This window comes from Rhinoderma darwinii, chromosome 4 (genome assembly GCF_050947455.1).
Source record: "Rhinoderma darwinii isolate aRhiDar2 chromosome 4, aRhiDar2.hap1, whole genome shotgun sequence".
NCBI classification, from domain to species: domain Eukaryota; kingdom Metazoa; phylum Chordata; class Amphibia; order Anura; family Rhinodermatidae; genus Rhinoderma; species Rhinoderma darwinii.
Genome location: NC_134690.1, coordinates 31,355,105 through 31,367,595, shown reverse-complemented (window position 1 = coordinate 31,367,595; position 12,491 = coordinate 31,355,105). Strand labels below are relative to the sequence as shown.

The window sequence follows — 12,491 nt, the reverse complement described above, 5'->3', positions numbered from 1 at the left end:
GTCTGTGCCATTGCTCTGGGACTTTGTTGTGTCCTTGTTCTAGAAACCCAAGTGACACTGTGCGACTTTTCTGGGGCATTGTTGTGTAATTGATCCAGAAACCCAAGTGTCACTGTGTCATTTTTCTAGAACTCCATGTGTAACTGTGCCATTGTTCTGGGACCTGGTTGTGCTATGGTTCTAAAAACCCAAGTATTACTGCGCCATTGCTCTAGAACCCCAAGTATTACTCTACCATTGTTCTAAAACTCCAAGTGTTACTATAACGTTGTTCTAGAACCCTGTGTCACTGGGCCGTTGTTGTAGGACCCCAAGTGTTATTGTGTCGTTGTATCAATTTTCTGTTACTTATATATCAAGTATTGTTGTGTAATTATGTTCCCATGTTCTGGAACGGAACTTCCAAGTATCAGTGTTTCTTTTTTTTTTTTGCATCAAGTGTCAGTTTATCATTGTCCTGTTACGCCACTTGTCAGATTAGGAACCCTAAGTATCAGTGTGCCATTGTTTTAGGATTGTTCTGTGACCTCCAAGTGTCCACTGTTCTTTGACCCAATAAGTTTTTGGGTTCTGTATTTAATTTGCAGACCAGCAAAAAAATATTTCAACTGTTTTAGAGCAATTGGAACGTAATAAGATCAGCCATCTGCTCTTTTTATGTAAGATCTATAAGGACTATAAAGAAATACAAATACACGACACCGCTGACTTATCAGAATAAAAATGACACTAGTCGGCCGGCTTCCCTATCCTCACCATAACATTGTAAGTGAACATATGATGAAATAATATCTGTGTGTACTTTTGGCTCTACTAATCGTAGTGTTTGCACCTGCTAAACTATTGGCCATTACACATCCAGCACAGCTGTCCGGCTCCTATAAATACTGGGACATTCCTTCCCGAGCCGCAAAACCCTATGTCGAATGACTTTATTTTTATGTTGCAATGTTACAAGAGCGTCTTAAATGGTCCAAGAGCAGCAGCTGTAGTGTAGAGGTCTGGACATGAAAGGATAATGTCAGACTCGTGCCTCCCATATGCCTTGGAATCTGTCTGAAGTGCCCGGGTGTAATGATATAGATGATCTATTAGGCACGTTTCATATATAGGAATCTTAGGATACTCTTACACCTAGAAGAAAGGCGCTGCCCCTTCTCAACTTTAGGACACTGTGTCCAAGACCAGCATCAGAGACCATCTAATCAATGTAAATAGCAATAATTGACTTTATTGATATAGAATATGTTTACCGTAATAAATGTTGAACAATAGACAATACCTCCCCAGTCTAGTTGCACAGGGCTTATATTCAGTGGGTCCGGATGGTGATACTTCTCTGTAATAAACCTCAATAAAATTAAACTACTGGGTGCCTCCAATCAGGGGGGTTGTCCAGGATTAGAATAAAAACTCTGTTTTTTTTCCTCCAGAAACAGCACCTCTCTTGTCTATTGGCTGTGCCTGGTATTGCAGCTGAGCCCTACTCACTTAAATAGGGATGAGCTGCAAAACCAGACAGTAAAGGGGGTTTTACACAGGACGATTATCAGGGCAGACGAGCGTTCATAGAACGCTTGTTGCCGATAATTGCCCTGTGTAAACAGGGCAGCGATCAGCAGATGAATGAGCAAACGCTCGTAGTCGACTACACTTGATTCTGTGAAAACGACGGAACCCTTGCACAACTGAGACAAACGGAAACCATTTTCACCGGATCCATCACCATTGTAATCAATGATGATGGAAACGGAAACCTATGGTTTCCGTTTGTGTTAGTCAGGGCTCCGTTCCGACGGAAAGCTTAGATGGGATGTCGGAACGGAGCACTGACGCAGATGTGAACGAAGCCTAAAGCTGTTCACATTTGCGTTGAAGGCTCCGTTCAGAGTCTTTGTCACAGTTTGCATCAGATTTGACGGGAGGAATAGTGCTACATGTTGTCCAAACAACGGACACAACGACGGAACACGATGGACCCCATTGTAAGTAATTTCCTTCCTTTGGCAACTGGTGGTTTCCCAGTGTATGAACTCCTTAAAGTTAATAGATTAGAAACAGCTTATATTTTCTCTGGCAGAGACTCCAGTATATACTGTAGCTGCTTCCAGTTTTACACTATATAAAACACATCAGCGTTATAAAGCAACCTAAAGCATTAACACGTTCCTATGAGCTACAGTCTTACAAAGAAGAAAAGTGTTTCTCTATCTCGATCACACAGGCCCCGGCACCACTTTCATAGGAAGCCAAGTAACTTAAAGTGTTTGGCCCCTTTAGATGATCCCTTTAATGCTGGGAGGTTCCTCCAAAAATAAGCTGAACTCTGGGTGTCCTGCTGCGGGGGAAGTGGACAGCAAGTGTATAATTCCCATGCAGCGCCACCACAGGAGAACGGAAGCATTACACAGTCCTTATTGAACTCAATGGGATGTCCAGTGCTGGATTAGAGAGAGGAGAGAGGAGAGAGGAGAGGAGAGAGGAGAGGAGAGAGAGAGAGAGAGAAGAGAGAGAGAGAAAGCGAGAGAGAGAGAGAAAGAGAGAGAAAAGAGAGAGAGGAGAGAGAGGAGAGAGAGAGAGAAGAGAGAGAGAGAAAGAGAGAGAGAGAAAGAGAGAGAGAGAGAGAAAGAGAGAGAGAGAGAGAGAGAGAGAGAGAGAGAGAGAGAGAGATGCTATGTAGCTGCTGTATGCTCCTGCTAAAAGATTAGGTTCATAAACAGGGGACTCTCCTTTATAAACCCTGAATTCCTTAATGGGGTTTGTAAATCAGACAACCTTTTTAAGCATTTTTGGGACTTTAAGAGAAAATCCACATAATTAAAGTGAGATCATCCAAAACAGGTAAATGTTTCCCTGGTTGGATATAAACCCATGGCAACAGTTCTGCAAGAAACAATGATAAAACCTTACGCACACCAGTAGGGGTAAATTTTGCAGGTAAAAATCTTTAATTTCTCATACCAGGGTGCGACGTTTTGGTCCAAGCATAGACCTTTCTCAAGCACTTCTATAACTGGGGAGTCGGCGTGGCGGCGCAAGGAAGAGCGGTTTACCGCTAATGAGGGCTTCGCTCTTCCTTGCGCCGTCACGCCGACTCCCCAGTTATAGAAGTGCTTGAGAAAGGTCTATGCTTGGACCAAAACGTTGCACCCTGGTAGGAGAAATTAAAGATTTTTACCTGCAAAATTTACCCCTACTGGTGTGCGGAATACTTTCCACAGCATATAAAGGATTGGGCCCCTATCTATGCACCCTTCTACTTAATCACCTGGTGCTATCTAAACCTACGTCAAATGCTAAACCCTTAGTTTCCCGTTCTTATATACTTTCAGACAACTAATATTTACATGCCCTTCTGAATTTGGGGGGGGGGGGGGATTATTTGACTTTTCAAAATGGGGGACTTTAATGTTAAATCCACTTAAAGTCATCTTATGACAAGTCAATTGATGAAGCCGATGGGGTCCGTGACCTCAGACTCAATCTCTCTTTACATCGGTAGTATAGCATTCTTTTAATTTAGTAGTGCCATCCCAAACAGCTCCAAAGGGCTTTAAAGGGAACCTGTCACCAGCATTTTAGCTATAAAGCCAGCAATACCTGGTGAAAGTGGGTGAAAAATCATTGTCATCTAAGCTATAAATATGTTCTAAGTAAGCTCTGTAGCTTTAGTATTCCATTTTTCAGTGGTCCCACACCGTATGCAAATGAGCAGAAAAGAGTCAAATCTTCATCTGAAAAGAGTCAGATTTTCATTCCTCCAGCATCTCAGAGTGGACTCCACCTCCTTCTTTTTGATTGACAGCTCCTTAGCCAGTCAGGGCCAGACAGGTGGCAACGGTGGGCGGGGTTAAGAAGCTGCATCCCAGAGGGAAAAATAATTACCATAAAAGGCGGGAAGAGTTTAAACGACGATATTTACAGACAGAGGAGGACTTCAGGAAAGAAGAGAACAGGAGCGAACTCTGGACAGCTGCGGCCATTGAGGGGTCAGGCGAGTTTAACAGGTAAGATGTTGATGACAGGATCCCTTTAAGCATTCAAAGAAGTGCTGAGGCTTCCTGGTTTGGAGAATATTTTAGGTTCCAAGCTCAGGGACTTCAACAAGTATCATCTTCTTATATAGCATATACTTCCAGTTGAAGATTTTTTTCCTAATAGATACATTGTGATAACTCTTTGAGATAAGGTAATGAGGTAGGTTTATTGGCAGTCCAGTTTAAAACCACAGGAAAAAACATTGTATCACAATGAGCTTGTTTAAAAAAAAACTCAGCTCTACTACATCTTAACTGCTTGAATTAGCCGGATTGGAGTGGTCTACCCCGCGACATCAAGAGGAGCTAAAACTTGTAGGCCCACCTTCCAACTATATGGAGAATGGGAGGACCTTGGTCCATCGGAGGGTTCTTCTGTCCACTGGTGGTCTAGTGCAACCCTGAATTGGCCTAGAGTATACATTTCCTATTAGATTGCAAGCTCCATAGGAAATATAATTCTCTAAATGCTTCATAATACAGAATATTTAGAAACTATTTCACTGCAGATATCCTCAAATAGTTCTATGTATTTTTTTCCATAATTTACCAGATAATATGAAAATGTCTGTGTGTCTTATTTAACGTGTAGATAAAGAAAGATTTAAAATAGCCCCAAACCCTCCTTGTTATTATTAAATGTCCTCCTATGAGTCTGCACAACATTTCTTCTTTTTAATATTGCACAATGGGCCAATGTTCTGGGCTGGAGTTCACTTTATTAAGTTCCCAAATGCATGATTTGTCATACAATCTAGTTTTCCGGCTATTTGCCAAGCTGCCGCAGTACAGGAAGGGCAGATATAATTGAAAGAGTGTAGAGAAGGCTAGAAGCAGAAGAAAATTTAAATGATAAGTCAAACCTCGGTCATGCAGGAATTTCATTTTTCGGTGGTCTGGGCACAGGGCCAGAGTACGTCCTCTTAATGAATGTATGTTGTTAAGGGATTAACTTTCATTATTTGGGATGGATGAAATACGGAAGACTCAACCACGTCAAGTCACGTCAAAGAACAAGGCCATACTCGTTGGGTCATATTTTATAAGTACAGATTATATGGTTTGAACTTATACATTTTAATTCTATGAGATACTTGTACATTTTCAAATCCTCCATTAGGGAGCGGGTCCCATTTTCAGGACCCTCATCTATTAGTCAGAGCAGAGAGCAGCTACAATGAGCATCTCTCGCTCCCTGGAGGACTCTGTATGCTCATACGTTACACAGACAGCCCATTTATTTAAATAAGAAATGAGCAATGCTTAATTTCCCCTGTGGTGGCGCTGTAGGGAACTTGAGCACTTGCTTCCAGGCTTTCCCACAGATTTCAGCTGATCGCTGGGTGTCCTAGTAGCAGGACATATCGTAGTCAGACAATTTTTGAAGGATCTCTTTAAGCACAATATGCATTATATGTATCCTAGGAAACATATTAAGGAATGTTTGGGAAATGGAGAACATAAATTATACAGGACTTGTTAGAGAGAAATTCCATGGAAAACCAATGGATACAAGTAAAATTATGGCACTATGGGAACTTAAGAAAGAAGTCTAGTTAAAGAAGAAGAGTCTAGTTTCAGGGACATGATGTAATTCAGCAAAGTTCGAAATGCCAACTTTTTAAAGGGAATGTGTCGCGAATGAAACATTTTTTTAAAGTAAGTTACTTATTTTTATTACATTTTTTAAGTTTTTTGCTTAATTTTTTTTTTCTTCCACATGGTGGGATGTATTAAAAATTAAATTATAATTCGACATGTTTTCCTATGTTGGCCACCAGAGGGAGCACTTCCCAGAATTACAGCAAGGTGAATAAGGTAAAGCAACCTGATTCACAGCTGCTGTAAATGTGGGAGGGAATCTCACCCCCTCCCTATTTTTGGCTACAAGCCAGGAAAAGGTGTCTTCAAATTGCTAAGCATTGTCCGGCTCCCATTTTGGGAAGAGCTTTTAACAATGTAGCTGGTAGAAGATATAGGACACACCAAAAGGCTAAGGGTATGTTCACACAATTACTAAAAAATGTCGGAAAATACGGAGCTGTTTTCAAGGGAAAACAGCTCCTGATTTTCAGCCGTTTTTTAACCCCTTAATGACCAGGCCATTTTGCACGTTAATGACCAAGGATTATTTTTTGTTTTTTCACGGTCGCATTCCAAGAGTCGTAACTTTTTGTTTATGCCGTCGACATGGCCGTATAAGGGCTTGTTTTTTGCGGGACGAGTTGTATTTTGTAATTGTACCATTTTTAGATGCTTATAATATATTGATTAACTTTTATTAACTTTATTTTAGGAGAGAATTGAAAATAAGCAGCTATTCCAGCATTGATTTTCACGTTATAAATTTACGCCGTTTACTATGCAGCGTAAATTACATGTTAACTTTATTCTATGTCTCGGCACGATTACGGGGATACCAAATATGTAGAGGTTTTATATGTTTTCCTACGTTTGCACAATAAAAACCCTTTTAGAAAAAAATTACTTGTTTTTGCATCGCCGCATTCCAAGAGCCGTAATTTTTTTCTTTTTCCGTCGATGTGGCCGTATGTGGGCTTGATTTTTGCGTGCCAATGTATAGTTTTCATTAGCACTATTTTGGGGTATATAGGACTTATAGATTAACTTTTATTTTTATTTTTTGTGGGGGGAATGGGAGAAAAGAGAGAATTTTGCCATTGTTTTTTGCATTTTTTTGGACGCCGTTCATCCGGCGGTTTAATTAATGTGTTCATTTTATTGTTTAAGTTGTTACGATCGCGGGGATACCATATATGTGTATGTGTTATTTGTTTTGACACTTTTACAAAATAAAACCACTTTTTGGGCAAAAAAAAATCGTTTGATTTGATTTTGACTGTCATTTTTTTTTATTCACAAACTTTATTTAACATATTTACATTTTTTTTTTTAGTCCCACCAGGGGACTTCACTATGCGATCTGCCGATCACATATATAATGCTTTGGTATACTTAGTATACCAAAGCATTATTGCCTGTCAGTGTAAAACTGACAGGCAACCTGTAAGGTCATGCCTCCAGTATCGCCTAACAGGCATTTGCTGAAGGCAGACCTGGGGGTCTTTGTTAGGCCCCCGGCTACCATGGAAACTCGACGGCGACCCGCTATTTCTTTGCGGGTGCGCCGATGGGGCTCCCTCCCTCTGTCAAACACATTAGATGCCGCTGTCACTATTGACAGCGGCATTTAATGGGTTAAACTGCCGGAATCGGCGCGCTCTTCGATTCCGGCAGTTGCAGCAGGAGCCAGGCTGTGTATAACAGCCGTGCTCCTGCCGCTGATCGCGTGGGTACAGTGTCCGTACCCGCGCGATCACAGGACGGATATATCCGTCCTCCTGCGCAAACTAGCAGCTGCTGAGGACGGATATTTCCGTCCTTCGGCGTTAAGAGGTTAATCAAACTCGCGTTTTTGTGGCGTTTATTACGAACATTTTAGGAGCTGTTTTTCTATAGAGTCAATGAAAAACGGCTCCAAAAAGTGACATGCACTTCTTTTTCGCAGGCTTGTTTTTAGGTGCCGTTATTTGAAAATGAGGTGTAAAAAAGATGTAGATTAGGCCTACATGGCAGACTTGAAGTCAATAGGTTCCATGGGCTGCCGGTGGTGTCCGTTGTGCAACAGAACCGTTGCTTCCTTTATTCCCTTGTTCTCCTCCTCTGACGGAGCAGAACAACAGAATGTTAACACAGGTGTGAACCAAGCCTAAGCTGGCCATACATGTTTGGTAAAAGTCGTCTGGACCTGCTGATTTAGTAGGATTGGCCGACGATCTAATGTGTATGGGAGCAGTCCGATAGTACCTCAACTAATCTTTTGTTCTCCCAGGACATTTGGTATCTGGAAGTGCCTTATCTCCCTATTAAATTTGACGTGCATGCTCAGATGATCCAAGCCTGCATGTCTATGTGGAGGTCAGGAGAGATAGACTTCCTTCCAACAGCTATCTTCTGTATGGGCAGCTTTAGATATATGCCCTGTTAGCTTGACAGGTGGCTCCAGGGTCTCATAACAATTCTAGGATTAGTACTTGGCATGTATCATCTTCATCCATTGGTTGCAATAGGTACAGCAATCTACTTTTGGCAAAGTCTAATACCCTAACCAAAAAGAAAACAGAAATTAATTGGTTCTGGTGTTTTTGTACATTTGTTCTATTTTCAAGCAAATTTTTGTAACTTGCAGTCTCTTAGGTATTGGGTAGAAAACGAAAAATGTTTACAATATGCTAGCTGTCCTTATTGAGCCCTGAGACAATAAAACAAACCATAATAGACAATGGTGGAAGAAAAAAAGGTCATTACTAATATTTGAAAATGTTTTTTCTCTATTTTTTTGTTCACTCTTTCTGACACGTTTTTCTGATTTATTTGTAGAAAATCCGGAGAGAGCTGCTTTGTATTTCGTATCTGGAGTATGCATTGGCCTGATTTTTACACTAGTGGCTTTAGTCATGAGGATATCCTGTCAGACGGACTGTAAGAAGTCCAATGTGAAGAAGAACGCCAGGAAACCGCAGAGTGACAGTGACACCAGTGACAGCGATGATGACTCGGACACCACCTCTGATCTCTCTGCCAGGAGGCACAGACGCTTTGAGAGGACTTTGAATATGAACGTTTTTACGTCTGCAGAAGAACTTGAGAGAGCACAAAGGCTTGAAGAAAGGGAGCGCATCATTCGAGAGATATGGATGAACGGACAACCGGACATCCCAGGAACAAGGAGCCTTAACCGTTATTATTAGGAATTCTTCTGTTCTAAGAACAATAGAAATCTTGTATTTTCTGAGAGACAAGGAAAGGAAATGCAGAGGAAGCAATTATTTATGAGTGCAAGCTTAGCAATTCCTCAGTGTTCAGATCCTTGGAACAACAAAAACATGACAATTTTTTGTATTGCCCCAGAGGTCAATTGACAGAAGACCAGTACCGGTATTCCTGTTGCCCCAGAGGACAATTGAGAGAAGACCACAAGCTACGTGACAGTCTTCATTAAGACACTTGTGATGTTGTCTGAGGCTGGTCCTTGATGACTCTCCACGTTCCAAAATATTATGTGACATTTGGGGTTATGTTACCAGCATGGACAATGGAACAATGCAATGCAGAACTTTCTTACCACAATTTTGGGCATTTTTCTTTTTGGAAGAGAACAACCAGAAAGACAATTTATGTTTCTTGCAGATGTAAAATCCTCCTGGTGATTGTACAGTCTGTAATATTTAATAGGTTTTTGAAATCTTCCTTTCTTTGGCAGCATTTAGAACTGACACCTCAGGGATGAATATTGTAGTACGTATGTTCATAAGCTTTCATGGTCAGTGTATGGTATTTATAGCAGAGCTGGATTTACAATTTAGGAGCTTTCAGGCAACTGCAGGCATGGTTGGAGTTGATGCTGGCATTCAATATCTCAAATTAAACTTTGCCATACACATTAGATCACAGTTAGCGGAGCCCGCCAATTTGTAATGTGTATAGAAACCTCCCGACTGTCTCCCAATGGAAGATATTTCGGGAAAAATGGATTGGGCAAGTTAGGTTCCAATAAATATATAATTTTTGCTCCCTCACTGCCAGACACTTCCCCCTCCTCATTGAAATAAATATAAGGGAGTCAGGAGAGATGGCTGTCGGCTAATAGAGTATTTGTACATCAGCTATCGATTGTGTATGACCAGATTAAACGTACATAGTCAGATTTGAATTTAAAAGTCACAAAAATGAACCATTCAGCCCAGGACTTGTTTTGTGGCATTGTTACGGGCTTCCCTGTATCATCATTAAAAAAAAACTTTAAGGATTTGGACCACGAGAAATATTTATCAACCATCCTCATGATGGCTGATAAATGTATAATCGCTGGAAATCCCACCACTGGGACCCCCACCAATCGCGAGAACGAGGGTCCCCATGTCCCACGTTTGAATGGAGCAGTGCACACTACTGCTCTATTTTTTCTCAATGGGACTGACAGGTGATAAAGTTTTTTGTGGGCCAATCACATTATGGCATTTTGCTAATCCAACTTTCACCTTTCCATACCCAGGGTTGACTCCAGGTGTATTTGGGCCCTTAGGTGACTCACAGTGGACTCTCTGTGTAACCCACTCTGAGGTTGACAAGTTTAGAGCAAGTTTACCTCGTTCTCTATGGGCCTTCCAAGCCTAGTAGACCCAAGCATCTACTCACCTTGCTCCATACTTCATTTTTGAGAACATAATTATTGGACATGGGGGTATTCTGTGCCCATTTACTCTGGATGTCAGGTCATTATTAACTCTTTTCCTTTTAAGTCAAATACAAATATTTGTTATTCCTCACTCGTCCATCATCTAAGTTACATAACTATATGCAATATATGTAAATTCTATATTATATTGACAATTATTTTGATACTAATACATAGGGAATAAATATAGTAAAATGAGGAATTGGAGGAAAGAATATCACCAGTCAGCATAATACCGGCTCACAACTCAAGATGTATGACTTCCATAGTATTTTACTCTTCCAGTCCACCCCAAGAAGTCAGCTGAGAGTTTTTTGCAAATATCTTAGATGCATATTATTTCCATCTACTTCTAACAGCAGCCAAAGTTTCTGCCAATGCATGGAAATAATATTTGATTACTCAGTATAATCTCCGCATAATTTATACACTATTCTTGGTCAGGATTCATAAGAACTAAACTTATTTGTATATAGTATGTATGATGTGTTACTATAAAATAAATGGAAAAAAATAAGACTTGAACAGCCCATAAAAATACTCCTGTGCATATTAGATAGTTACTAGTTTACTATACCCCTTTTTAAAACTCCACGAGGTCTAATTTATTGTATGTATTTCTGCAAAAATTTCAGATGAATTTAAAGGAACAGTCCAGGCAAAACTGATACATGACACAGGGAATCTATCTTTGGTGTTTTTTTGAATCCCTAAGTCATGCTCTGCCCTCTCAGGAATTGCACTGAGCATATTACACACTTGTTCAATTTCGACTGGAGTTTTCCTTTAATATATAATGGGACTCACAAGTCGATGACCTCCCAGATACAGGTAAGATGTTTAAAGCATAAAGTTGGTGTTTAAAGTTGAACGTAAGAGACCAAACTAACATTGAAGGGTGAGTATTAGTCCAGTAGGGGCATCAATGAGGTATGCTACCCTATTCCTTTTCCAGCTTTAACTCTTGAAATGCCAAAGCAAATACAGTAGATAGAGGCACTAATATCCAGTAGGAAAGCTTGTTAGCAAGTACCTTAAAGTGTAATTATGGGAACAAACTGAAAATTATGCCTTTAACCTCACTTGTGTACTACAATGCTGCCTTTCTAGAGATCGTCTACTTTTTTTTTTCGAGGCCTCAGCTGAAGCCTGTGCTGCCCAAGAACCCAAACACAGGCTCAGGCGACCTGGCAAACAACATGGGATACACTAAGAGTATGTGCACACACACTAATTACGTCCGTAATTGACGGACGTATTTCGGCCGCAAGTAGTGGACCGAACTCAGTGCAGGGAGCCGGGCTCCTAGCATCATACATATGTACGATGCTAGGAGTCCCTGCCTGTCCGTGGAACAACTGTCCCGTACTGAAAACATGATTACAGTATGGGACAGTTGTCCTGCAGAGAGGCAGGGACTCCTAGCATCGTATATAACTATGATGCTAGGAGCCCGGCTCCCTGCACTGAGTTCGGTCCGGTACTTGCGGCCGAAATACGTCCGTAAATTACGGACGTAATTAGTGTGTGTGCACATACCCTAAAACTGCCAACTGCAGGGCTGCTCAGTTGTCCTGTTGTTGTTGTGGTCAGCACGGGCTTCAGCTGTGACATATTAAAGGACAATAAGTAATCTACGAAATGGTCGCATTCAGTTAAATTCATTTTTACAGAGCTCCATGGGACGGGCCAAAAGCTAAATTTTTTTTTTTTTTGCCCGGAGTTGCCTTTTAAGTTTCAGATGATAAATCCAACTCTGTTTATATATGGAATAAATGAAATTAAGATCTCCCTGTGACTTGTGGTGACCCTGACCTATGAGTGATGTGTCAGATTATATCGAGAGGTTGAACCTTTTTATATGTGTATATATATATATATATATATATATATATAGTATTTTTGGAAATGCTGCACAATTGTGTGCCTTATTGAGTATCGGTTTGTCAAGCTATGTTTCCTTCATAAATGGCAATGCACAATATTTTTATATATTTTATCAAAAGAACAAAAAACATTTGTATGTGGAATACGGAGCGACCAAATTTGATTGAAAAGAAGAAGCAAATAAAACAATAACTTGTCATACAATACATATATGTTGTTTACTGCACGTCATGGGTATTCTTCATATTTTTTGCGGCTGGCCTGTAAAAAACATTTATCATCTATTCTGTGGATACGTGATAAATGTT

General features: G+C 40.5%; 1 protein-coding gene and 1 long non-coding RNA gene across 2 annotated transcripts in view; one reads left to right on the top strand and one right to left on the bottom strand.

The window, feature by feature from the left end:
- Positions 1 to 11,534, top strand: part of EVA1A (eva-1 homolog A, regulator of programmed cell death) — a 320,400-nt gene extending 308,866 nt beyond the window's left edge. The window contains exon 8 of the mRNA XM_075860974.1: positions 8,439 to 11,534. Within this exon, the coding sequence (XP_075717089.1) occupies positions 8,439 to 8,809 (371 nt within the window). The 3' untranslated portion in view covers positions 8,810 to 11,534. The remainder of the gene's footprint in view (positions 1 to 8,438) is intronic.
- LOC142759107 (uncharacterized) overlaps positions 1 to 12,491 on the bottom strand; it is a 231,085-nt gene that overhangs the window by 94,949 nt on the left and 123,645 nt on the right. The gene's annotated exons all lie outside the window — the stretch shown is intronic.